This window comes from Anas platyrhynchos, chromosome 35, assembly GCF_047663525.1.
Source record: "Anas platyrhynchos isolate ZD024472 breed Pekin duck chromosome 35, IASCAAS_PekinDuck_T2T, whole genome shotgun sequence".
In the NCBI taxonomy this organism is placed as follows: domain Eukaryota; kingdom Metazoa; phylum Chordata; class Aves; order Anseriformes; family Anatidae; genus Anas; species Anas platyrhynchos.
Genome location: NC_092623.1, coordinates 2,331,330 through 2,358,280, shown reverse-complemented (window position 1 = coordinate 2,358,280; position 26,951 = coordinate 2,331,330). Strand labels below are relative to the sequence as shown.

Sequence of the window (26,951 nt, the reverse complement as noted above, 5' to 3'; positions counted from 1 at the left end):
GATTAAGCAAAGGTGAAAAGCGCATTACGAGGAAGACCTACGGCCTTCCTCCCAAAGACCACTGCCCACATCCTGGAGACCCCGGCCCACAATTCTTGGAAGGCTTTGCGCAAGCGCAAGGACTGATAAGCTAATTAGCATACGAAGCGAGGGTAGGCGGGGTTAGGTAATGAATATGTATGCGTGCTGATTGAATATTCATTGTTTCGCTGTATAAATATGAGATATTTTGTCACTTCGAACATGCACGATAGGCGGAAGGATCCCCCGTGCATCCAGCGCTGCAATAAAGAATATACCACTTAAAGAAATTTTGGCTTTGATCTTTAAATCACCTTCCAAAAGCCCCAAGGCTCCTCCCTTGGGCATTAGATAACGTATCCCTGGGGCACACAAGCAGGATGTCAGAGCACCAGAGAATCTCCCCAGGCCACACAAACACCTCCCTTGAATACGCAGGCACCTCCATGAGGCTTGGGTCTCTCAAGGTGCTGCTTGGTCCTCTAGTTAGGTGTGTGGGTAGTTGGGGGCTGGCGGCCGGAAGATGTGGCGCTGCACGGAAAGGTGGAGCCCCTCCCTTGATGGGCAGTAGCGTGTGGGCTGTGCTGTAAGCAAGCGGAAGTGGCGCTATGGGCCTCGGGTAGATAAGCCCATGGGACTCGACAATAAACGGCGTTTGCCACCCACCACCTTGGTGTCTGTGAGCCGATGGACCGAGCGGCCTGGGGTCGGTCGCCGCTGCCCCCTGAAGGCAACAAGTGGTGCCGAAACCCGGGAAAACTCCGGGATTCGGGAGAACGGCGGCCGGAGCGGCGGGACCAGCCCGGCGGGGAGGACGCTCCCGGCCCAACAAGGAAGATGGAAACCCTTGTGAAGGTCGTATCCAAGTTGTGGAAGCTGTGGGGTGGCTCAGCTGAGGAAGCCAGGGGTGCCGGTGGGGACCGAGACCCTGGGGAAATCTGGGAGCGGCCACGGCCATGTGCGCCCCAGAACGGTGCTGAACTAGAAAACGAAGAGTCGGGTGAAGAAGCCTCCTGCGGGAACGGGGAAGAAGTGCTAGGTTTGACTAACACGTGCAAAGGGGAGAAAGCAAACGGTTGCGGGGACGACCGGGGAGGAGGTAGAAGCGCGAGAGAGGGGCAGAGAGCCGATCGGAACGGCCATCCGAAAAAACGCTCCAGTGGCTCAAACGCCTCGCTGAGAAGGCGGCGGGGAGAGCCACGAGGGAGAGAGCGGCCCGCCCGCAGGGGTGGGGGGCAGGGCCAGGACTCGACGGGAGGGGACCGGAACTCGGAGGTGAGCAGTCAGCCGAGCTCCGACTCCGGATCAGATAGCGATTCAAATTCGGAGGAGGAGGAAATGGGGACAGATAGCGAAAACATCCCCAACCGAAAGAAAGCTGCACCGCGAGGGGGAGAAATTCCTCTCACGGATTGAGAAACTTAAGATTGCGTGCGCCGTCTGGGCTCTATCGGCCATGCTAGCGTTCCCGGTCTGGGTGACAGACGGGGGGCAGAGGGTTCACTCACCAATAAACCCTGAGGATGTCCAAGCGATTGTTAAAGCCATTGCGGATAAAGGGCTTCATTCTGCAATGGTCTCCACCCTCATAGATGGTGTTTTCGGGGGAGACGACGTGCTCCTGTTTGATATAAAACAAACTTGTCGACTGATCTTTGACGGGGGGGGGATGATCACTTTTAAAGAAGAATGGGAGGACAACTTAAATTCAGTCCATCCAAGTAGGAAAAGTAAATGTGGAGAGCTGTATCTTGGCAAAGAAGATAGTAGGGAGCAAGGAGGTTTAGCAGTCAGGATGGAAGGTGATGCCATGAGGCTTACAGGCTAGTAATGTTGTAGTGAAAGCCAGCCTTCCTAAACAAAGCTGCCTGAATAATTCCTGTGAATAACATACTATGTTCAGCTATTTCCTAACATAGACACGGTGCTGACTGCTTCTTCAGAGTAACGTGAGTTAGTGATACTACTGAAACAGTTGGGGTTCAGATGTAGATCTGATTTCTCCTAAGCACGCTGAATTCACAGCTGTTGATCCTCCAGAGGAGGCTTTGCAATTGAACACGTGGAGAATAGGTAAATTTCCCGCTGTTGTTTTCCTCTCCTCTTGTTTTGTTTTGTTTTTTTCCTAGTAGCATAGGCTTAAGACTCTGAAGAAACGGGCTGCTTTTTTTCATTTCCAACACTGGCTGTTCCTCCTGAGCCCCGCCTTGTATTTTTTCAGTCATAGGGTATGTGAATGTAAATTCTTGGGAGAGAGGTAGAAAACTCTGTTTCAACTGTTGTTTTTTCAGCTGTGTGGGTGTGGAGGAATTGTTAAGTGAGGCAGGACATGTGAATGTTGAGCAGTTGGGAGACAATGGGCTGGTGAAGCACCGCACTCAACTCACATGAGCCTTGGCACGTATGCAGCTGGCTGAGGGCCAATCAGGCTCAAGGACACGATGCCCTTGGGCCATCGGGAAAGTCCCTAAGGTGGGACAGGTAGCCAAAAGAAGGAGGACCAGACTGAAAAGCCTGGGAAGTGTCAGCCAGTCCTGAGCTTAGTTTCTGCAATATGTATGAGTTGATTATGTTCGAACTAGATAAAAGACGACTGAGCTATCCATTAAAGTTGAAGTTCACTGTTCACTCATATTGAGCGTCTGGGTCTTCCTTCTGTCGGCAACAAATTGGCGCCCAACGTGGGGCAAGTCTGAACAGGATTTGGACACTGCTGGCAGTGATCCAGGGCCACGGTTGGACGGAATAAAGGAGAAGCCGGTCCTGCAACGCAGCCCAGGAGGTGAAAAGGACAAGAATCCCCGCACCCGCGCCGGGAAGGTGAAAAGGACGTGGAGTCCCCCGCACCCGGGAGTGGATCCCGCCGGTCGCTAGTCGCCGAGATCTGCAGCTCGGAAGGTGAAAGGGAGTCCCCGCACCCGGGATGAGCCTATTTAGGGTCCCGCCGGAAAAGCGCCGCCGAGGTCTTTGCAAAGGCTGCAACCGATGTATATAAAGGTATGAAAAGATAAGCGGCGTATTATTTGCTCAAATGCTTTTTAGAAAAGCGGAGCATTTTAGATACAGATTGTAGAAAAAGATTTGCCAGGGTTATTAGTATATGGGATAGCTAAGGGTTGTTTTACAAGTCCTGATACAGTTTTTTGAACAAACAGAGTGACGTAAATTTGGAAATAAATTGTTTGATGATGTTAGGAACGATGTTAAGTTTGCTGGGAGATTTGATGAGGCCATGGAGAGTAGTGGCTAATGCATTAGCCACACATAAAGATGAACAAAGAGTTGCCGCTGCTGCAACAGAGTGGTCAGGACCACCAAGAAGGGTTAATAATGTTAATCCACAGCAAATAAATATGGAAGGAACAGATTGCCCGTTGCCACCTTCCGTTAGAACTTTTACTATTACACAGGGGGCCTCGGGAATTTCGGGGGTGCCTGTGACAATGTCCTCTGTAGCAGAGGAGGAGCTCTCACTACCAACAGCTCCAACTGCTCCAATAGAAAGTGAGAAAGGAGCAAGTGAAAGGACCAGTGCTAACTCATTTCTATCAAATATAAATCCCTTCACAACGGGGGCGCAGGGAGGAGAAGGTCTGCAGCTATCGAAGGCCTTTGCTGTTACGCCCCCTGTTGACCTGAACGTGCCTTTTGACCCAGGCCCTATTGGCCTTGGAAAGGAGCGATGGAGGCAAATAGCAAATGAGGCACTGCGTGAAGGGAATTATGAAACGGCAGCACAGTTAACACAAGGTTTTCCGGTAGTATACTCGCCACCAGATGCACAGGGGAATGTGACCGTTAATATGACAAATTTAGACTGGAAACTATTAACTCAGTTACGATCTACAGTAAATGATTCTGGTTTAAAGGGGGAACCTACTCGGCAAATGTTAGATTACATTTGGGGAACTAATATATTGCTCCCCGGGGACATACGTGGTATAATGAAGCTGATCCTAACACAACATCAGCAGCTTCTTTTTAATGCGCATTGGCAAAGCGTTTGTCAAGAGGCAGTAGCTGTGATAAGGGCACCTGGAGATCCGTTGTATGGTGTCACGTTGGAGGAATTGATGGGACTCGGACCATATTATAGATTAGAGACACAAGCGTTGCTGGGTCCACACAAAGCTAAAGAATCAATGAGATTGGCTCGAAGAGCCTTGGACCAAATTAGAGAGCCAGGGGGGATACCATCCTATATGGGCATCAAGCAAGGAAGGGAGGAACCATTTGGGTTGTTTATTGATCGAGTAGCAAACGCAATACAAGCGGCTGGGGTACCTGATTATCTAAAGGGCACTATTCTAAAGCAGTGTGCAATTCAAAACTGCAACCCTTCAACTCGTAGTATATTAGCTACGTTACTGGGAACTTGGACAATCGAGGAAGGGTTGGAAAGAATGGCTCAGGTACCAGTAGGCCCACAGGCTATGTTAGTAGAGGCAGTAAAGCAATTAGGTGACAGCATGCGAGAACAGGCACAGGCTGTGAAAGAGCATGTTCAGTCTACACAGAGTCAGGTCCTTGCAGCTCTTGCTCCTTTGCAAACCGCCGGTGGTCCAGTACCACCCCCTAGTAACCAATTACCACACCGCTGCCGATGTTATCGTTGTGGTGCTTTTGGACACGTGAGACGACACTGCAAAGCTGGGGCAGTATGGTGCTCAAATTGTCAGTCGAACAATCACAAGGAAGCGGCATGTCGACGCAACATGCTGGGAAACGGACGGAACAGCGGCAAGAGTCACAAACGCCTCCCGTGGCCGCTCCGCTCCCGGCCCCGGCACTGGCCGGGGCAGCGCGGCCGCGGGCGGCCACAGGGCCGGTCCCGGTCCCTGTGCCCGAAGTTTCCCAAGCCCGCCCCGCCGAGGTGGAGGATGCAGCAGGACGGCGCGGAGCGGGGCGGCTTCCCGTGGCCGGAGCCGCTGCCCGTGGGCGGCCCGGTGCTGCCATTCCGCTGCCCGCGCCGCGGGGAGCGCGGACGGTTCGACTGCGGCACGCGTGTCAGGGCGAAGTTCAGCAGGATGGTGGAGGCCGTGGACAAGACGATGGAGAAGCGGCTCGACAGGCTGACCGGGGAGCTGGCCCAGAAGACGGCGGAGCTGCTGGAGGTGCGGGAGGCCTTTGTGCAGCTCTCGCAGAAGCAGCAGGAGGTGCAGCGGAGGGAGCGGGTGCTCAGCAGGCAGGTGGACATGGCAGTGGAGATGATCGCGGCCTTAAAGCAGCACCTCAGCAAGTTCGAGGAGGAGGCAGAAAAAGAATTGCAGGGAAAAGCCAGGCTCCAGCACTTCATTGAGAACCTGCTGCAGTGCATGGACCTGGCAGAGAGACAGCTAGAGTATTACCAAAACCAGCAGATCGCCTGCAGCTGTATAGCAGATGTTACACGCTCTTTCCTAACTAGTAATCATGTGTCTCATCCATTTGTGGTGAATGGTCAGTGGCAAAAAGAAAAGGGGGAGAGTAAGGGGCGGCAAAGACAGAAACGGTACCAGGAGGATGCCACTGACACTGACGGCACGGGTAATAGCAGTAGTATAAGTGACACAGGTGCGGGGCGGCGGGCACCAGTGTCCTGGAAATGTGATGGTGAAAAGGACTGTGACAGTGCAGAAGATGAAGAGAATTGCGGCATTGTGACTTGTAGTGCAGCAGAATTTACATGCAGTAGTGGGCAATGTATTTCCAAAAGCTTTGTCTGCAATGGTCAAGGTGACTGCTCCGACCACTCGGATGTATCTTTGGAGCAGTGTGGCCGCCAGCCTGCACCTCTGGTGAAGTGTTATGTGAGTGAGGTGCAGTGCGGCTCAGGTGAAAAAGACTATGACAGAGATCCTGATTGCAAGGATGGAAGTGATGAAATTAACTGCCCTTCTCAGACTTGCAGGCCAGACCAGTTCAGATGTGAAGATGGGAACTGTGTTCATAGGAGTAGGCAGTACAGTGGTGTGAGAGACTGTCTGGAGGGCACTGATGAAGCAAACTGTAACAATGTTATTCAGTGCTCTGGACCTGGCAAATTCAAGTGCAGAAGTGGAGAATGCATAGATATCAATAAAGTGTGTAACCAGCAGAGAGACTGCAAGGACTGGGGTGATGAGCCCCTGAAGGAATGCAACAAAAATGAATGTGACTGTCCAGCTGGGTTTGAGTTTGTAGACAAGAGAAACTGTGGAGATTTTGATAAATGTCAAAACCCTGGTATCTGTAGTCAAATATGTATCAACCTGAAAGGTGGCTACAAATGTGAATGTAGCCGTGGATATCAGATGATTCCTGCTACAGGAACCTGGCAAAGGCCATACCGGTACAAAAATACAAATAACACCTGTGATTACAATGACGCTGCTAAGCAGGGTTTAGGGGTTCATAGCATGGAGATGATGAGCAACCACCTGCGACACGTCATTACATTAAGTTTGAAAATGATAATAAATGTATTATGAGAGTACTGTACCGAGATACGAAAACGGGACAATGGCTGGGGCCTGCTGATGTGATTTATATGGGGCGAGGTTATGTGTGTATCTCTTCCCCTACAGGGCCAACCTGGGTGCCTAGTCGGTGTGTTAAACCAGCCATTGAAGAAAAGTCATCAAGTACGAATAACAGCAACCATGGCTGATCTAACAGCACAAGGGATTCTGGTTGCATTATCTTTGACAATGACGGTTGGACGTAATAGTGCCATCCTAAGCAAAATCGATCCTCAAACCAATATGTGGGTCACTTGGGCAAATCAAACCGGACAAAGTTCATTTTGCCTATTCCTCGCTTCTGCGTCTGATCCTTTCGTTGATGAGTTGATTATGTTTGAAATGGTTAAGGGATCATACGCAAAAAATTGTAGTACAAGATAGTTGGTTTGAAGGTTGGTTTAAATCTCTTTTTGGGAACATGGGTGGATGTTTTTTTTTTCTTCGTCAAAGAGGAACTTCGTTTTCTACTTATATTGATTATAGTTGCTGCAAAATAAAAACGGGGGAATTGTGGAGGAATTGTTAAGTGAGGCAGGACATGTGAATGTTGAGCAGTTGGGAGACAATGGGCTGGTGAAGCACCGTACTCAACTCACATGAGCCTTGGCACGTATGCAGCTGGCTGAGAGCCAATCAGGCTCAAGGACACGATGCCCTTGGGCCATCGGGGAAAGTCCCTAAGGTGGGACAGGTAGCCAAAAGAAGGAGGACCAGACTGAAAAGCCTGGGAAGTGTCAGCCAGTCCTGAGCTTAGTTTCTGCAATATGTATGAGTTGATTATGTTCGAACTAGATAAAAGACGACTGAGCTATCCATTAAAGTTGAAGTTCACTGTTCACTCATATTGAGCGTCTGGGTCTTCCTTCTGTCGGCAACATGTGGGGAGAACAAATAGGGTGGTTTTGAATATTCTGGCTCTTACTCAGAGCAGCATGTGGAGGGAGAGAGATGCGTTTGCTTTTTTAGTGCAATGGCTTCAGAAGCAAGAGGGGAAAAAGCACTTTCTCTGGGAGCTGGAGAAGGTGTCCTAATCACCGGAGAGGTTTCTAAATGGCATATCTTTGCGAGTGTTCCTGTAGTCTGGAGGTTTTTGTTTGTTTTTGTTTGCCTTTGGAAGGTTTTCCTCTTAATATTCATGTCCTTCAGCAGAAGTGAGAAATGTGATTTTATTTTCTGCAGTGTTGCGGACCCTCCGAAACCTGCTGGGAATGATGAATACCTCGCCCAGTACCAATGTGATGATGGTGGAGAGAAGGAGAAACCAAGAAGATGAAAAGAACGTGACCTGATTTCCAAAGAAAACGTTTTGTCCGGCAAAGAGTCTTCTGAGCCTGGTGAGAAATTGCGGCAAACTTCCTCTCTCGAGTCTGACACTGAATGTAGCTCTAAAAACCTTTCCTCCTCAGCTATTACAGAGAGATGCCAAGATACAAAGGACGAGACTAAAAACACTGACAAAGATCATTACCAAAGCAAGAGGGAACATGCTCCTAGTGAAGAGAAGGAGAGTCAAAAAGCAGGTCCTTCCAGCAAGAGAAGGATAAAGTTGAATGCAAAGAATACAAACTGGAGCTCCTGATTGGCTTCATGCTGCACTCTGTGCTGTTCTTGTCCTAATCTTGGTCTCTCCATAGATAATATGTTTTAAATCCAAATAGAATCATGCGATGAGGAAGATGTCCCTGCAACAAATTCAACGTCTAAAATCAAAGGTTACATTTTTCTGTGGTTTTCTTCCTGAGCAGAAGTGCGTAGTACTCCTTTTATATTAATGTAGAGATGATTTCAGACAGTCTTGAAGTGCTTGATGACTTAACAGTCTGCAGGTTTATTATGAAATCAAAAGAACGTGACTTGGTAGACTATTTTTTTCGCAGTTTTGAATGACCAGTAGGAAGAAAGTTGTTCCGGCATCAAACAGGGTCTTGGCTTCACCCGGACAAGCACTCTCACCAATTTTCATGGCACTTTTTAAAAGATCAGTAGAGAATATTTTACAAGTTGTGCAGAAGATCTTCCCGTATGCACAGCTTGCGCTAAAGGAGGACCGACAGCAAGATATAACCACAGCATCCACTTCTTTATAATTCTGCTAAAGCAAAAACTTGTGGTTTGTGCAATCAACTTAAACCTTTCAGACATAATGATGGTAGAATTTTACTTTTTACACGTGCATGTCTTTCTTTTGGGCATGTCTGGAATATAACGCATAGGTTTTATTCTGGATTCGAAACTGAAATGCCAAATGGAGCTCTGAATGACTCAATACACAGTAAAGGACGATGCGTTCTCTACTGAAGCATCCTGCTTCTGACGGCAGCTAAGATAATTAGCATTTGTAGCGGTTGACTTGAGGTTTGAAGTATAAGGCACCTATTTTTCTTTAAAAAATCAAAACTCAGATATTTGGAGGGGAAGCATTTCTAGGTCAATGTTTCTAATTCCTTTCTGAAGAATGTCAGGACCAGGATACAAGTGTAACTGGTCTAAGCTAAATATTGTTTTAGCTATCATCATTTTTAACCAGTCTCCTAATTTAAATGTTTGTGGATCATACTATACACGTGCACGTGAGATCAATTAGCATTGATACTTACTAGATGAATGGAATTCTGTGACCATCACATCCGTTATCACCGTGCTTTCATTGTGGGAACCTCCTCCGGAAAGAATTGGTCTTGTTTTTTTTTTTTTTTAGTTATTTAGCAACTGCAGAAATTGTTGGTAATCTCCTTTATTCCAAGGGGGAGAAAAAAATCACCAAGAGTAGCATACCTTATACGTACACATCAGTGGGACTTAGTACGGCTTTGTAGGGCCTTGTGCCATCTCCTTAAATCTGTGGTGGGATGAACTCTAGGAAATAACTTTCAGTGTGTGCTCTCAAATGAAGAAAGGGTTTTGGCACTTATTTAGAAGCTGTATTAATGTAAGAGAAAGAGACAAAGGCTATTCAGGAAAGTTAACAAACCTCTTTTGCCTTTCAGACCATTTAAATCCTATTTTACAAGATGATATGTTCGACAGTGATGGCGATGCATCCTTGGTTTCTGGAGGTGAATTAAAAGATGGAATGCCTGACGGACCAGAGAAAAAACGCCTCTGTTTCAGCAGGTAAAGAAAGATAGATCCCTGTTATGTTTAAATTCTCAGGTCTGTTGAGTCTTTGTAAACAGTTCCAGCTGTTAAAAGTGCGAGGGGTGGTAGATGAAGGGGTAACATCAAGTTTGTGTGTTGAAGGGGTGCTTGGTATTCACAAGAAGAAAGGGTGAAGGGACTAAAGTTGTAATGAAGTTGCTGTGAATGACCAAATTGAAAAGCCCAGGCTTCTCTTCCTAATCCAAAGTGATCCGTAGACTATCAGAACACGTTGACTTAATCCATGGCTTTCTTTGAAAGACTCAAGACCACATAAATGTCCTGTCTGTCCTTTCAGCTAAAAATACCCCAACTTTATGGGTTTGTGTTGCCACCTTTTGTCCTTCTGTTTTCCAGGATTGTTAAACCAGTAGTGAATTATGTAGCCGAAAGAAAACTGAGCAATGGCTTGTTAAAACACCTTGAGAAAAATTTGAATGGTGTCTTTATTTGTTAAGCCACCAAGTTGTGTTAATCTTTTGGTATTTTAGTATGGAAGTCATGCAAGCCCACCGTTGGAAAGTTAGATCATGTTGTTGCAGCTGGATCAGTTATTTTTCTCAGTTTCTGTTGCTGTGCTGTCCAGAAGATTTTCTGTGCTTCAGAGCAAAGCTAAGTCTCTAGCATCTTTGATTTAAGCCAGCAAAGGAACAGCCTGATTGTAGTGGGGAAAGAAATGCTCCTCACAAATTTATTTCCTAGTAGTAAAGCAAGATTGCAGGGATATTAATTGGCAGTCTTGGTTTAGTAAAGAATAGGAAACACAAGGGAAGAAGATGAAACAATTGGAATGCCTGAATAACTTAACTGGAAATCTTACATGTATTTAATATACCACTGCCATTTGGATTATTTGGGGAGGGAAAAGAAAGTCTATAGGAAAAGTACTTGGAACATGTGTGTGTCTGTCTATTCAGCACCTCATTTATAAACTTGTTTTCTTAACTCTTGTTCTAGGAGTGCTTTCTGCGAACCAACATCACGCCGGCCCCGTCTGCTAATAGTAGGAAAAGAAGGGTACGGCCAGGTTTCATACGTGGCACCCGCGGTGTTGCACGCTTTGGAGGTTTCCCGTTCACACCCTGGACCTTTCTGTTCTGCTTTCAAACGTTGCACTGCCAGAAGAAATCTGTGGACAGGTACCTTTTTTCTTTTTATTCTCATTGGATTCCCTGACTGTATGTAAAGGATCAATCAAGTTGCAAGTAAGGTGAGCAAAATTTATTGGTAATGGAGGTGGCCTTGTTTTAATGTGCTGGGATGTTTGCTTCTGTCTGAAAATCCCCTTTTCTTTTAGACAAAACCACAAACAATCTGGATGTTGTACGTGTCCACATTTTCCATACCCAATTTCACAGTGAGGATGTTGCTAGCAGCTCAGGAAGCTGGGCGGTGTTGCTAATAAACATCTCTTTGTGGAAAGAAATACTGCTCATCTCCCTGGGATCCAGAAAGTAGTTCTCATTGCCTCCTAAGGCTGTGTGCTCCCAGTAGATGGCTCTGTATCAGACTGCATGTCAGCTACTTTTTGTAGCCTTCTTTTAAATTATAGTAGTAAGGCAACCAAGGTTTGGGGCTTGTGTTTATTTTGTTTTCACACGGACATAGACAACTTGTGCCGTTGCAGTATGTGCAATAAAAGCATTAACATTCACAAAACACTTCATTTGCACGCTGATGTGGTTTTAAGTAGGGAAAATGAACAGATTTGGTGTTTTTACGTTCAGGCAGGAAATCCATTTTATTGTTTGGCATCACTACCTCAAAATATTTTTACCTTTAGTGGAAACGTTTGAGAGCCATACAAGTAAGGACAGACATGTTACACGACTGAATACTGATGTGTCCCGTAAGAGGGACATTTCCTTTCTTTGTTCTGTGATGATTGTGTCTGGCCATATAGCTACGGTGTCTAGCCACTGCCTGAATATATCCTTCCCATCTTCTGACTAGAGTTCTCCGAATACTGATAATCTGAAAGGGTGCCCAGAGAAATTCCTTATGTGAAAGGATGCTTGCCACTCTGTTCACGTAGCTTCATTTCATGGGGCAGTCAGATGGCTATGTAGCTATGTATTAACAGGTTATTCTCCGTGTTTCAGTTTTCTTACCCAAGCTTTCCTTTTCACTAGCTGATCCGAAATGCTCAGAAGACAGCACCAAGCATAATTTATGTCCCAGATATCCATTTATGGTGGGACAACGCTGGACCTGCCTTGAAACTTACTTTTCTAACTCTACTACGTAACATTCCAGCATTTTCGCCAGTTTTGCTGCTTGCTACGTCTGATGTATGTCACTCAGATCTCCCAGAAGAGGTATTTGTCAATACTTTTCTTACTATTTCTTCAGTGTCTTGTAATTTATGAATGCTTTCAGCATCAAAATGCTGTGCTTTGTTAAATGCATACTGTTATTACTCAGGCACCCTAACAAATCACTTAAAATTTGCTTAGAGAAAAAGAATACTGTGAAAGCATCTGCTTAAGGTTTTTTCTGAGTCAAGCAAGTGACGTTCACCCCTTTCTCATGCATGCAAATAATAAATTAATACAATAATTCCGGTGGCTACAAAGTGGTTCAGTCAAGAATATGCAGTGCTTGAAATGACAAGAGGATGTCTTTACTGAAGAGATTTCTTCTGACAGTCTGCCATTCCATGCTATGTTGGGTAAACTGCTAATAATGCAATTTAGTAGAGAATTGAAACACTTTGATTTAAAAAAAATAAATCAGTTTCTTTCTTCAGATAGGCCAAAGCTTTCCAAGCTGGAAAGCTGAGTTCCAATTTCTGCTCAAGTAACTTTGGAATGGAATTCTAGTTGTATTCCTAAATAAACTGTAGTAAAAGTACATGCAGGACTTCATTGACTTCTGAGAGTTTACACTAAGGGAAGGTGCCCAAAACAGGAACACGCTGTTCTCATTCTGATTATTTTGTCTCAGTTAGTGGGGGAAGAGAACGGGTCTTACCTAGACGTGTTTATTATCAACTGCTTTGAAAGTGCTTGAGTTCCCACAGAAGTTTTTGTACAGGTTCTAAATTCCTTCTAAAATAAGTAGTGAAATTCCTTACCTACCTTTTAATACTAGAAATGGAAAATGGAGGAAGACGTAGAGGTACTAGCTACTTCAGGCACCTTTTGGTAGAGAAATAAAAAGTCAGCAAAAAGCTCTCACTTGTCTGCTGAAGCCTTTCTCTTCCCTCTATAGCCATAAAGGTTCTAAGTAAAGGATGCATCAAGGCAAGTAAATACAAAGGAAGCGATGTTGGATGTGGTGAAAGGCATTACTTTATCAGTGTAGCGTACAATCCCTTCAGCGAGCTTTAATTCTACAGGTGATTCTTAAAGGTGATATTTGAATTTGCCGTGCCAGCCTGTGAAAATGTAGCCTTTTAAGGCCAGGAAGATAACTTTTTTTCAGTTTGTGTTCTTCAGGTTATTATTCATTTTAAAAGGTACTCGTCTTTCTGGAATAGAAGATGAGTTTTTTGTGGCCTTTAAATCTGAAACGTCTTTCCTCCTTCTGCTTTAGATCCAAAAATTATTTAATAAGGAATTTGGAGAAGTGTGCAATATTGAGTTGTCTGGTAGGGCAGAGAGAGCAGCTTTTTTTGAGGACCTAATTCTAAATCAAGTGGCTAAGCCTCCTGTAAAGAAAACAGGTGAGGAGGATATAAGAAGTACATCTAAAACTTTCCTATCGAAGTTACTAGCTCTTTGGGATTTGCTTTGGTGGTCATTTTCTGTCAGTAATTTGTCATATGCTTGTATTTGAGTACTGTAAATTGGCTAATTTTTCCTGATTAATTGAAGTTGATCGGGCATTGGAAGTCCTGCCTGTAGCACCAGCGGCTGAGCCTCAGAAGCCACAAGAGGAAGAAGTAGGGATGCTGGAGGAGGAAGAGGAGGATACCTTGCGTGAACTTAGAATTTTCTTGAGGGACGTTACTCACAGACTTGCCACTGACAGACGTTTCAGGGAATTTGCAAAGCCCGTTGACCCACAGAAGGTAAAGTAGTGCTGATCTGTGTGTGTCTGTAACTTCTCAGTGTTCGTATTTCTCAGCGCTTTGGGGAAGGTTCAGCTTTGTTTTTAGGGCTGCACTATTAGGATTTTGCAAGAAGCAGAGGCAGTGCTTTTACTTCTGCTGACTCCCAAATGTCTCTTATGGGATTATTCGCTGAAAGCCCTGGTTTCATTCTAAAAAGCCAGTCCAAATGCCAACACAGTTTGCTCGTGAAAAGGCTTTGATATGTAGGCATGTCACAGCACTGAAAAGCACAGAGATCTTTCCTTATAATTACAAACAGTATTTTCAGGACTACTTTAATGAAGTCTAAAGCCCTTTATTGGACTGTCAGTTCCTGTGGGAACAGGAATAGGAGCAGCAGTTTGTAAAAATAAGTTTTGAGGTCCTGTTCTCTGTTTCATCTGGAACTCCTCAATAGGAATCAACTGTAAGTGCAGTGTGTTTTCTTTTTCCTCCAATTGGCTGCTTAGATCCCTTTTTCTCCTTAATTGATTAGATAAGCCTAAACTAGGGGCGTATGTTTCAAAGACAGATGTAACTTGAATACACCTGTGGATCAGCAAAAGTCCTCTTCATGTGGGCATCCACTGGCTTTTCTTCCCCTTTTCTTCCTAGGCTCTTGAGCTGTGAAAAATCTAGACAGATACATGTGTCCTCATCTGAACTAGTCATTAGGCTCCTCTTGTGGTCTGAGGGAAGAAATCAGCACCTCTCTGCCCAGTCATCTCATTCTAAAGTAGATGCCTGCAATAGGTACTTCACAGGTGCAATTCGTGCACCTTTTCCTCAATGTCGACAACAAAGAGAATGTCGGATGGCTTGCTCAGCTTTCACTGTTGCGATTTTCTGAAGCAAAGTGAAATGAATCTCCCACCCTCAGTGTTTCTTCTGTACCATGCACGTGCTTCTGACCTCCCTACTTGTTGTCCTCTCCTAGCAGCTCTAATGCCAGTTGAAAGAGCCCTTCCATTTTTGAGAAGCAAACTGGTTAATTTCAGCATCTTCTGATGCATCGCAAATGTTCAGAGTTTTTAGGAAGTCGTTTATTTAAAGTTTTCAGAATAATTTTGGTAGACAGTGTGCAAGGTTAAGAAAACCTCTGAATGCTTGTATTTGATCTGCAGGTACCTGACTATGCCACAAGGATTAAAGAGCCGATGGATCTTTCAACAGTTCTGACTCAAATTGACTCGCGCCAGTACCTCACTGCAGGAGACTATCTGAAGGACATCGATCTAATCTGTAACAATGCCTTAGAGTACTACCCGGATCAAAGATCTACAGGTGAGGATGTGCCTTTTAGCCCTAGTTTAAAAAATCTGTCAGACGTATAGAAGGATAAATGCTGTGTGTGGACAATAGACTTCGGATGGATTAGATGATTTTGGACATCCACAGAGAACATCTCTTACCACATTGTAAATATTTTATCATTTTGCTACTTGGGCATGGAATTGTGATACAAGTGTTCCCAAGGAACTAGTGCTTTTGTTTTAATTAACTTGGATGTTGTTATGCTGAAAATATTCACTGAGAGAACCTTTTGGAACCAACCTATGAAGAAAGCAATTTTTTCTGTGATCAAAACAGTTTCATTGGTTGGTAGACAACATTCAGTTAAAGTCTGTAAAGTTTCAGATCGTCACAGAGCCTATGTTTTGCAAGACACTGCAACGGTGAGGAACGAAATGGCTACAGAGTTTGCATGACTTTGTGAACAAATTAAAGAATCTCGTGAGAAAAGAGGTACATGCTTTAACGCTAAGGATTTTAAGACTTGTCTCTGCATTTGTAACTGAAAATGCACGGCGAAGATCTTTGGTATCTATTCTTTATTGCAAGGTCGCACCTCTCCAGCGTGTGCTCCATGCGACAACTCCTCCAAGTCACCACAGCAGAACCCTGCTACTGAAGACGACAAACCAGAGGAAGAGAGTAATGAAAATGAGGAGATGCCAGCAGCACCTGTAGATGCCAGTACACCCATTTCTAATGGCAAGTTGCATTTTATTCAGCTGCTCTTGTCATTCATACCTTCTCTGTTCTTGAGGCGCAACAGGTGTCTCTGATGCCTGGCTCTTTATGCCAGAGGTATTTTGTTTTCAAATTTACTTCAAAATGGGAGAGAGAAATCCAGAGGTCATTCATTTAATATAGTTATGTATTGAAGTTCAAAGAAAGTTGGTTCATTTGATGTACTCTTCCTGGAACTTCATTTTGTAAACAGAACGACCCCCCACTCAAGGATATCACAGCTGCCCTCTCGTACTAAAAATGATAGTACTCACCCTTGTAGGAGCAGCAATGTGAAGAAGGTCAAGGGCAGTAAGAAGGGTTCAAAGCTTTGATATAACAAGCCTTACACTTCTTTTGACAGAGCTCCTAATAAGCGTCTTCAGCAAGGTGTGGAGATGGGAGAAAAACTCGAACTAGATTTTAATTCTAGGATGTATAATGTCAAGCTTGACTGTTCCTCTGAACAGTCAACTGAATTTAATTTTTTTAATTTAAATTAATTAGTTTATTTTTTTTTAATTTAAATTCAATTGAATTTAAAGTTTTGAATTTAATTTCCAATTGAATTTATTGAAGAAAATTCCAGTTGAATTTCAAGTTTGTTGTTGTTGTTTTTCACGAAACACTAAGTTTATGTGAAAGGTTTTGCTGCAATATCTTTTTGCCAAGGATATTAAGCTTAAGTTATGCACAAGAAAATGGTGGGGAGAGGGAAGCTTTAGTTTTGAAAGCTTTTTTTTCCCAGGTTTTTCTTGAGCACAGCAGCATTTCAGTGTCTGCCTGCCATTAGTTGCCCCACTACCAAGTCAGGAGGGTTAATTAAACTTGCGTGAGGCAGAATTTCTTTATGTGAATCTATGTGGTTCGCATAAATATATTCTTATTTCCTTCTTTCCCTAGGATTATTCTTCTACCAGTATTGAATGTTTCAACAAACACTGTTTAAGATCAGTGAGAAAAAGCATGCTGCGGTGTTTGGTCTCCAGCTTTGAAGAAAGTATGGCGATGCTGAGGGGAAATGTCAACAGAAGACGCTTTTCAAGGTACTGTATTTCTGTATGTTCAATCTCTGTTCGATTTGTAGATTGAAAAGCAAGAGAGAAAGCACGTGCAGTGAGTTGTGGCCTGATAAACCTCCGGCTAAAATCAGCAGAGGCCTATGAGCATGCTGATGGCATACCAGTACCTTAAAACTAGAATCCCTCTTCTCAGTGAAAGTCTCCTGCTTTTCTAAAAAAACATGTGTTTTTTCCCCAACCCTTTTGAGGTGTTGTTGTGGTGTTTAGCTGCCGGCCAGGTTAAACCACACAGCCCTTCTCCAACCCTCCCACCTCCCTCTCTGGGATGGGGGAGGGAAACGGGAAAGTGAAGCCTGCGAGTTGAGATAAAGACAGTTTATTAAGACAGGAAAATAATAATGATGATGATGATAATAGTACTGCTAATAGTAATGTGTACAAAACAAGTGATGTACAGTGCAGTTCCTCACTACCCGCTGACCAGTGCCCAGCGTAACCCCTAGCGGCCCGGCTGCCCCGCCCTATCCATGGTGCAGCGTGTTGCCATAAGGCATAGAATTCTTTGGCCAGTTGGGGTCGGCCATCCTGAGTCTGTCCCCTCCCAGCTGTTGCTGTGCGCCGATTCTGATCGCTAGTAGGACAGTGAGACACCGAAAGGTCCTTGGCTTGTTGTAAGTACTGCTCTGCAGCAACTGAAACATCGGGGTGGTGTCAGCACTCCTCTAAACATCCTTTCACACTTCCTAAGCCAAAACATAGCAACCTACCCGCTACTAGGAGGAGAACTAACTGTCCTAACCGAAACCAGGACATGTATCTTATCCGCTTGGGTGCTATTGCTCATAATTTTGAGAATTCAACATGAGCAAGCTAGGAAATGTGGGTACATACAGAACCGCGTGTATATGGTACGCAACAGACTGGGGATCTGGATCCTCCGTGAGGCCTACAGGCTTCTCTTTGTATACCATGGAGCACTGGCTTGTAAACATGGTGAAATTTCCCACCCTTGATGGGTCTAACACAAAAACTCTTTTCTCCCTTCTCTCCCCTGTCCTCTTTCTTAGTGTAGGCAGTTGAGAAAGCCGAAATTGGAACAAAAAAAAGAATATAACACAGGTAAGTGGCTGTAACTCCCCGGGATACCTATTTACGCTGGTTACTGAAGAGGATGGTACTTGGTCACTCCATCGCTTTCATTTGGCCCCAAAGCCTTCTGTAGTCAGCTGAGTTCACTCATCAGTGACTTTTCTGTGAAGAGAGGTAGGTGCAAATAGGAGATTTTATGAATTCCTTGGGGAGGGAGCAGTGTGAATTGCAGCTTGGTAGGCACAAAGCAAACTGTTCTAACTGTGCAAAGTAAATTGATACTTGGTAAGTTCAAACTTAGTTTTATAGTTGGCAACCACAAAAGTAAACCTTAGCTGTGATCCTACCACCACAGTGGCGTAGCTCTTCCCTTCCCCTTGTCCTCTTGGCTCTTTTAATGACAGTGCAAGCAACAAACGTGTGCCAAAGGGTGCTGTATGGTAAACAATGGGCAGGCTTTTTTCTAAAAAGCACGAGTTTGAGTTATGTGGTGTTTGGGTGTGTCTCTTGAAACGATTCTTACCTCCTTGAGCTGTTAGATCATAATGCAGGAAATGAAAGTGCTGCATGCATAAACAGAGTAATAAAACATACACCTCTTAGGAAGAGGCTTGCAATGTAATAGTGTTTGTTTTGAGCACTGTTAGATACAGTTTGACATGAATGGAGTGAAAACACCTTAGAGAAAGGTGTTGATTGTTCTCCTTTTTCCAAGACAGAAATAACTGGAGTAGATTTCCCTCCTGCATGGAACAAAAGTTGCACGTTTGTTTTTGTCTGGCTAGCTTTCAGTCTCTAAGAATTTCTCTACAGGTCACAGTTTTCAGTAGACAGTTTAAACGTGCAGAGCGGTAAGTAAGTGGAATGCAGTGGTTGTGACAACAACTTCTGATCTGAAATTTAAAGAAAAATCAATCCACTTCAGGGTGGATTTTTTGTTTGTCTGTTTACATTTTACAAGAGCAACGGTGAAACAAGGAGAATCCCATCTTCACTGTTTCAAAATACTTTGTTTCTGCGTTTCAGTCACTAGAACATTGAGGAGTAGAGCTGGTGCAAAAACTGTGAGACGAGTCCACGGAGAAAACAGGGACTTGGAGCTGCGCCGCAGCTGTAGCGTCGGACGCAGTCGGTACTCTACTACTAACTCGTCCATTCTATTTGACAAACTTATAACAAAGTAAGTCCTCTTTTCTTGCAGACCTCTTAAAATGATCTTTCTTAGCAAGGCTTTGCACTATGGCATGGTGTTGGCCTCGACTTGCTCTGTATTTTGACAGCAAAGAGGTATGGCTGCTCCTGGCATTGAGAGTTCAATTCGTTGAGTTTTCCCCATTTGGCAGTTTTCTTAGCATCAGAAGTGCCTTCATTTTTAATGAACTTTTTGTTCCATACTCACAAAAGTGAATGTAATGGTTGATTAAGAAACTGAGGATGGTTTGATACAGTCAAAGCAAAGTAGTCCTAGCAGTTCTGCATTTCTGTCCATGGTTTATTTCTGTTTCTGAAGCCAAAATTGTTTTCTGCTTCAGAATTTGCTTTCCTTGCATTTCATCATTTTCTACAACACGAAACTGAGATTCCCATGTAGAGAAGAACAAACAGCCTTTCCTCGGTTAACAAAAAATGACTTAATGCTACTGTGCAGAGCAACTTAAGTAGGATTAAAAGTTGACATAATTTTTTTATAACATCTTACTAGGATGTCAGAATTCTTATTGTCCTCCTGCATTTAAATATATATATATATATATTTTAAATGTGCTCAGTAAGAGGGGAAAATAAACCTGAAAACAGTGTATGTTTGCAAATCCTCAAAAGCTTGTTCTTAAATCTCTATCAAAACTAAAGATTTGACCTAATTTTTTGGTAATGTCTAAAATCTTGGCTAAGTGTCAATGACTTTTGCTTTGTGCATACTCCATTAAAATCTCTTACTGATTATGTGTGCTGTTTTATTTTTTTCGTACATGCCTAACTTTGCTCTTACATGTCAACTTTGTATCTTAGTACTGCGGAAGTTGTGCTACAACAAATGGCTGAAATGGAGCAGATGCGTAGATGCCAAAGATGTTGGGAAGATGTTGAGGTACAAATGACAGAGCAAATACTCCGTCAGTTTGCCACTTTTGTAGAGTATTTCACGTAGGGAAGTAACTTAGTTGTAATTTTAATTGAACTGAAATAACTTCCTTCCAAAGAATAGCGTGGTCTAAACTACCATTTGGTCTTGCTCTCTGGTTATATCTTCATGTCTTACTGATACGGTTGTGCTCCAGATATCTTTTCAGAGTGGAGGAAGCATCTTCTGCAGAAGATGTGGGATAACGGGGAGATGCTGCAATGCATGTCTTCCACTCCAGTTTCTGAATTGCCTTCTGCTTTTTGAATGGACACTGTTTACAAACAGCTGTTTCGGACTTGGGTTTTTACTCCAAATGTTACTAAAAGCTCTGCCTGGGGGACTGAATATGCAAAAAGACTGGTGCTTTCCATCAGCTTGGCAGTTTAAGCTGTTTAGCTTTTTATCCTTAACTCCTAAATCATATTTCTCGTCATGCTCAGGAACGCACTTACTTGGAAAGCTTAACAAAAGGCAGTGCATAGCTTCCTGTGTTGGTCACTCGCTCGAATTTTGATTCCTGTTAACGTTTTTTTTTCCTGAGAGCTCACAAAGAATCTCCAGTATCATGTAGCTCTAATCATCTGTTACAGGCAAATGGAGCTGTTTTCTTTAATTGACCTAACTTGCATTTCAGAATTCTTCCTTGGTTGCAAACTGCTCCCAGAGTTTTCAGGAACTGGAAGCCTTTCAAATTTCCAGCTGAATGAACTGATGGCTACTTTATGTATATTTGTTCATGTGCTGGCCTTGCCTGAGAGCTTAAATAAACCCCTGTCTCTTAGAGGAACCCCTGTTAAAGTTGTATGCAGCAATCATACTTCCTCTGTCTCAGTTTTGCTCTATTAAATTAAACTATTTTATTAAATTACTGTTCTTTTGAATGATAGGCGCATCGTTTTAAAACTTCCCGATAACCTACTTTCATAGCTTTTTGTTTAGCTCTGAATGTCCTTCTTTTCCTCTCAAATCACAGAATGGTTGAGGTTAGAAGGGGCCTCTGGAGGTCACCTGGTCCAACCTTCCCCTGCTCAAGCAGGGACACCTAGAGCTGGTTGCCCAGGGCTGTGAAATGAATCCAGAATTGTCCACAGTACTTTTTATTAGCATCTCTCACACGCCTGTATGATTTCTTTTGGTATGTCTGCTAGAAAGGTAGTTCTTTTTCCTTGGTTCTGTCACGCTGTAGGTTATTAACCTATGATTAACTAACGCACTCAGTTGTGTATCTGGGCAAGTATTTAACCACTGCATGTACTGAGCCCTGGTTTAGAGCAGAAATTCTTGTTACTGATTGTGGGTGCACGCAATCATATTCCCATTCTCTCCTCTTGTGCAATAATTTATTTTTTGTGTGTATAGGGGGTGCCTCGATAGTGTTACTGTGTAAGCATCAACAGACAGACGTGTCTGTCAGTGGATGTACGTGTATGCACGTCTGTTTTTCTGCACGTTTGTGACCGATCTTTCTTGCTGCTTGGAATTAGGAGAACCTTGATAGCTGTGTGGAGTCGGACTTTGAAAGAACTGGACCTGGCAGTCCAGATGAGATTGGTGAGTTCTGGTTTTCAGTTTTCTTTACTCTGTTCTAACCAAAAGCCTTGTCTTAAACAATTGAAACAAGCTAATCTACTGGGTATTTGTCTTCTGTAAAAATTCTGTGTTGCTTTTGACTTCACAAGCCTTAGTATGAGCTCTAGGGCTGTACTGTAGTGAGCTCAGAACAGGTGAAAAAAAAAAAGTAGATGAGCTGACGAGTTAGATTATGTGATAGAGCTCACCTGCACACCTGCAAAGGAGCTCGGAGAGACAGTGACAGGAGGCTGAGCCCCAGAAAATAGTTTGCTCCTCCCTTCAGAGGCGCAGAGGAGCAGAGAGATGCACAGTGGCAGGTGGGAACCCGAGGGAAGTTCTTCAGAGGAAGAATGGCTGGGCCATGGACTAGTAAGGGAGAAGCAGAGTTGACTCCTTTGGAGGTTTAGTTAGGAAAACATTAGCTCAAATTCTTAACAAGAGTAGCTTGAATACAAGGCGGGGGCCAGTCTAGAGGGAGAAGCTTGGTTAAAGTGTGTGGGTTTCAGGGAGCTGTGCAGTAGAGACTTGTAGAGAGGAATTTTAAATAGCATGTTGAATGGGAAATGAGCCCGGGTCAATTAATTGATGATCAAAATGCAAACTACAATTTTAAATCAGGAAAGAGCTAGAATATACTTTTGTAATGAAAAATACGCCAGAAAAGAGTGAGGAAAGTGTCAGTGTTGTTATAAAGGAAGTTTAAAGGAAGTTATTGGAAAAAGGAAAGGGTTAGAGGAGCAATAAAGCAGAGAAATTCATGCTTTTGTGATAGAAGGGTTGGAACACCAAGGCCTGGAGATGGTAGTGATCACAAACTCATTTACTGATCGCTCAGTTTTCCGTGTGCTGTCTGTATACCCCATGGCACCTACCTTGCATTCAGAAAGTAATGCAGCCTTTGGGGTTAAAAAATAAAAACCAAAGAGGGCAGTGCTTTCCAAGAAAAAAAGATCCTTTTGGCAAACAGGTAGGTGAATGGAGTATGTATGTTCCTTCCTCGGTGTCCTGCTGTTAACGTGAGAGGATATTCTCCAGAACCCAGTAGATAATTGCACTCTGGTTCTTGTGTTTTTTACCATCTTTCATGAAACAACTTCAGGTTACTTGACAGAAGCTAATGGCCTAAGCTTATGTGCATTTGGCATTGTTTTCTCATTGGTGAGCTTCAAGCCTGTGTCTGGCCCATTATTGCTCACAGAATTTGTGGCAGAGCTAGACTTGGACTTAGATTACTACGCTTAGTCTTAGCCCTACAGATTATTAAAACCCTTTCCACTAAATACTTTCTGAAACTAAGAAGCGACTTTCTGAAATAGCTGTTTTCAGAAGATCTGCATCTTAGCTAAGCAATAGGACAGAATTTTGCCTGTTGTTAAACACTGAGGCTGACGACAAGTCCATCAGCAGTTTCAGAGAGGACAGAACAATGTCTAGATGCATGCTCATCTGCTAGGATTTGTGATTTCTGAAACGTGACTTGCATAAATTCATCTTAAGGTTTTGCAGGATCCACTGTGTCCTTAAAATAATGATAATAATAAAACTTACAGGCATCTGTGTAATGCATTTTGGATTTCATATAATTTGCAAAAGTACTTAACGATTCGGTGTCATGTTGTGGTACACTACAAACATCAAAAGGAAGTGAGAACAAAGAAAATGGTGGTGAAGATGTTCCAAGGCGTTACAACCTTCGACAGAGTAAACCTGCTGACCGCTACCAAGCTCCTATGGAAAGTAGGTTGAACGCACAGTTTCTCTTAAAACCTTATTTCGTGCACATAAGTGAGATAAAACTTTTGAATGCAAATACATGTGTTTGCGCACACAGTTCTGTTTCAGTTCTGTACCTTCATTCTGCACATGAACTTCACTGTTTTTATCAGACACGTGTGTCCTGTGCACATTGTATTTCTTTGCTGTTTGGCATACTTAGTGCTATGTATCCTTGATATAACAGTACTTAATCACACTTAATAGTCTTGCTCTTGTGATTTTCAGTTCACCTTTAAGCAGGGCGTAGTTTTCCACTTGTGCCATGCACTGATGAAAAGCAAAAACAGTTAAAAATTCTTCTGGAATTAGGGATGAGTGAAACACGTGGCATTTTCTTTATCTTGTGATATCCTCCTCTCTTAAATGTATCTGTATCATTATTCTAAATTCTTTCCTTTCAGTAAGACAAAGAGATCGAGAGAGGACTAACTCGGGCCAGCCCCATTCTGTCAGACAGAAAGAGTCACTTGAAAATGCTGGGTCACAAAAATGTAGGAGACGTGCCAGGTTGGTGTATGGCTAGTGATAGCTCTTACTTATCCGTAGAGCTGTCAGTCTCCTTACTGCATAATGCTTCAAAGGGTTTTCAGTTTAGTGGTAATTACAGAGTAAGTTTATGATCGGTACTTTGGTAGTCTTAAGGTAGAGAGGAAAGAAATATTTGGAGGGGAGGAGGTGGATACTTTTAAGTTGGTTTCTTTTTTAAATCCGATATTTGTGGGTCGCTGATAAGATGATTATGGAGGTAGTGTCTTGGGTTTCTGTAACTGAAATTCTTTGGTTCTGGAACTGAAGCCAGAATCCCCCCTTAAAAATCTTAGTCAGACTATTTAATCTTGAAGGATAGAAATGATTTTCTTAAAACCGAAAATAATTGTATTCGATTTAGAGGGAGAGGCTTTATGGAAGTTTTGTTAGATTTATAAAAAAAAAAAAAAAAGTTATCAGTCAAATACTGACTCTAGTTTCTGTTTGGAATCAACTAATGTTTCTATGTGAAGTTAACCTTAAACAATAAAAGATCTAAATGAAATCATAAATTGCCTTAGTAATGATAAAGGCTTTTTGGATTCTGTAAGCAGTTAGTGCGTAGAGAATGCTGTTGATTGCCAGATATTTTGTTGAGCATTCTTGAAAGCAGACAGCTGTCACGAGGAAAATCATGTCATGGCCTTTGAAATCAGATTCCTAAGGAGTACAATGGACTGGAAAATAGATCTCAGAGTAAATTTTGAGATAGAATTCCCTTGATTTTTGGTGTTACTGAGTATCTGCTCTGTTTTCTTTTGAACTTTCTGGTCTATATGCTTGCTTGCAGACAGAGACGTGCAGATGACATCAGTGATTCTACACCCTCTTGCTCATCTCCCTTGCTTAGCACGTGTGATACGGAGGACGGTGGTGAGAGCAGTGAGGATGGCGAGAGCATATCTCCAAGAAGGTTGCTGTCATTAGAGAATAGGGGAGGGATGAACCTCCTTCAAATGAATATTTAGCCATGTTTAAGTTTATCTGAAGGTAACTGTGTAAGTTTATGTCAATTAATTAGGTCTTCTATATATTAATTAATGTCTTCTACATTTGCTTGGCATTATTACGAAAAACAAAAATCTTCGAGCTGCGTCTTAAAGAAAAAGAAGCCCTATAACTTCTCCTTAATTCAAATCAGGACTTTTTGAGTGAAACGTCAGAAACGGGACCTAAAGAGAGTTCAGAGGGATCAAAAGAAAGTTGGAAGAAGTCAGGGAGATGCAATGCAAACAGATAGTGCGGTAAGTCGTAAACTAATCATCGTGTCAGCGAGTGTTTCCAGTGATTACGAAAGATCTCAGTGTGCCATCTACAACTACCTTTGATGGTTTTCTCTAAAGCAACTTCAAAAATTGCCCAGAATGTTTCCGTTGTGCTGAGATAATTTCTGATGAAACCTTGATCTAGATTGCTGCTTTCTTTAACATACAAACTCTGTTGTGTTGAATTTCTCTTTAGATTGGATTTGAGAACGTGCGTGGTCTTTCGGAACACATTGCAGCTTTGAAAGAGATGGTGATTTTTCCCCTCCTGTATCCAGAAGTTTTTCAGCGGTTCAATATTCAGCCCCCAAGGTAACTCATTACAGTGATAAATCGTAAGTCAGCTGTTTTCAGGAGAAAGTTCGATTAAGGTATCAATATGCTTCCGTGCTTCAACATTTTTGGCAGCGGTGAACGTTTGTTTTAGTAGTAGCAAAAAGTGGTTTCTTAAAAACGGATAGAATCAAGAATATTTGTAGGTTAAAAATAGAAGCAATGTCTTAAAATTTTAAGTTTTACCATCTGGTGTTTTTAAAAAGTTGGGTTAGTTGGGTTGGAGTGGTTTTGTTCTCAGTTTTATGTACAAGTCAGCTTGATTAGTTTGTAAGCAAGAAGGGATTATCTAGTGGAAGTCAATTGTAACATGTTGCCTGGAAGCCCAGTTGTTTTTCCTGTCTACTTTTGCTTTTTTATTGCAGAGGCTGTCTATTTTATGGCCCCCCAGGAACAGGGAGAACACTAGTTGCTCGTGCACTTGCCAGTGAATATAGCCGAAGTGACAGGAAAATATCATTTTTTATGAGAAATGCTTCGGACTGCATGAGAAAATACGTGGGGGAATCAGAACGCCAACTTCGTGTGTTATTTGAACAGGTGAGGTTGAAATGCACAGTGTATTCTGTCAGAGTTGAAACCATTATTTTCTGTGGTCAACGTTTTTAAGTAGAACTTGCTCTTTTTTTGTATTTTGTTAGTTTTTTTTTCCCACTGAAATGGAAAAGCCAGTGTTTCTGCTGTGAATGTCAGCTGTAAGAACTACTGGAACGATTTGCTTCCTGTCACCCGGATACAGTGGGTTGAGACAGACTGTCTTCTGTTAGTCATGCCAGATACTCCAGTAGCTCTATCAGTAGAGGTCCCAGAGGCTAAAATGAAAGATGTAGTTTAGATGACATTCCAACCATCATGTTTTTGTGCATTTTTCCTTTAAATAATGCTGTTTTACTCTGTGTTTTCGTGCTAGGCCTATCAGATGCGACCTTCAATTATTTTCTTTGACGAGATGGATGGTCTCGCTCCTGTGCGCTCCAGTAAACAAGACCACATTCACAGAATCACAGAATTTCTAGGTTGGAAGAGACCTCAAGATCATCGAGTCCAACCTCTGACCTAACGCTAACAGTCCCCACTAAACCATATCCCTAAGCTCCACATCTAAACGTCTTTTAAAGACTTCCAGGGATGGTGACTCCACCACTTCCCTGGGTACCCTGTTCCAGTGCCTAACAACCCTTTCGGTAAAGAAGTTCTTCCTAAGATCCAGCCTAAAACTCCCCTGGCGCAACTTTAGCCCATTCCCCCTCGTCCTGTCACCAGGCACGTGGGAGAACAGGCCAACCCCCACCTCGCTACAGCCTCCTTTAAGGTATCTGTAAAGAGCAATAAGGTCACCCCTGAGTCTCCTCTTCTTCAGGCTGAACAAACCCAGCTCCTTCAGCCGCTCCTCGTAGGACTTGTTCTCCAGGCCCCTCACCAGCTTCGTCGCCCTTCTCTGGACCTGCTCAAGCACCTCGATGTCCTTCTTGTAGCGAGGGGCCCAAAACTGAACACAGTACTCGAGGTGCGGCATCACCAGAGCCAAGTCCAGGGGGACGATCACCTCCC

At 43.3% G+C, this 26,951-nt stretch overlaps 2 protein-coding genes across 6 annotated transcripts in view; both read left to right on the top strand.

Annotated features, from left to right (window-relative positions):
- Positions 1 to 458: 458 nt before the first annotated feature.
- The window catches only part of LOC113841623 (ATPase family AAA domain-containing protein 2-like), a 105,271-nt gene continuing 78,778 nt past the window's right edge, over positions 459 to 26,951 (top strand). Inside the window, exons 1-13 of one of the 3 annotated variants that reach the window (XM_072032072.1) lie at positions 459 to 2,249; positions 7,683 to 7,837; positions 9,491 to 9,617; positions 10,599 to 10,780; positions 11,774 to 11,959; positions 13,460 to 13,656; positions 14,802 to 14,961; positions 15,316 to 15,423; positions 15,520 to 15,672; positions 16,594 to 16,736; positions 17,785 to 17,831; positions 18,828 to 18,981; positions 19,812 to 20,685. In XM_072032072.1, coding sequence (XP_071888173.1) covers positions 15,649 to 15,672; positions 16,594 to 16,736; positions 17,785 to 17,831; positions 18,828 to 18,981; positions 19,812 to 19,950 — 507 coding nt within the window. In that variant the 5' untranslated portion in view covers positions 459 to 2,249; positions 7,683 to 7,837; positions 9,491 to 9,617; ... (4 more) ...; positions 15,316 to 15,423; positions 15,520 to 15,648 and the 3' untranslated portion in view covers positions 19,951 to 20,685. Of the gene's footprint in view, positions 2,250 to 7,682; positions 7,838 to 9,490; positions 9,618 to 10,598; positions 10,781 to 11,773; positions 11,960 to 13,459; positions 13,657 to 14,801; positions 14,962 to 15,315; positions 15,424 to 15,519; positions 15,673 to 16,593; positions 16,737 to 17,779; positions 18,364 to 18,827; positions 18,982 to 19,811; positions 20,686 to 26,951 lie in introns of those variants that run through there. The other 2 variants (XM_072032071.1, XR_011806154.1) reach the window with 2 other exon arrangements.
- Positions 22,237 to 26,460, top strand: LOC140000963 (ATPase family AAA domain-containing protein 2-like). 3 transcript variants are annotated; one of them, XM_072032080.1, is made up of 7 exons: positions 22,237 to 23,235; positions 23,676 to 23,781; positions 24,593 to 24,675; positions 24,944 to 25,046; positions 25,264 to 25,379; positions 25,766 to 25,940; positions 26,311 to 26,460. In XM_072032080.1, the coding sequence occupies exons 4-7, from the start codon at positions 25,029 to 25,031 to the stop codon at positions 26,458 to 26,460; spliced, it is 459 nt and encodes a 152-aa protein (XP_071888181.1). In that variant the 5' UTR covers positions 22,237 to 23,235; positions 23,676 to 23,781; positions 24,593 to 24,675; positions 24,944 to 25,028. The 3 variants fall into 3 exon arrangements, with proteins under 3 accessions (XP_071888181.1, XP_071888180.1, XP_071888179.1); XM_072032079.1 differs by having other exon boundaries at positions 24,593 to 24,715; XM_072032078.1 differs by having other exon boundaries at positions 24,593 to 25,046.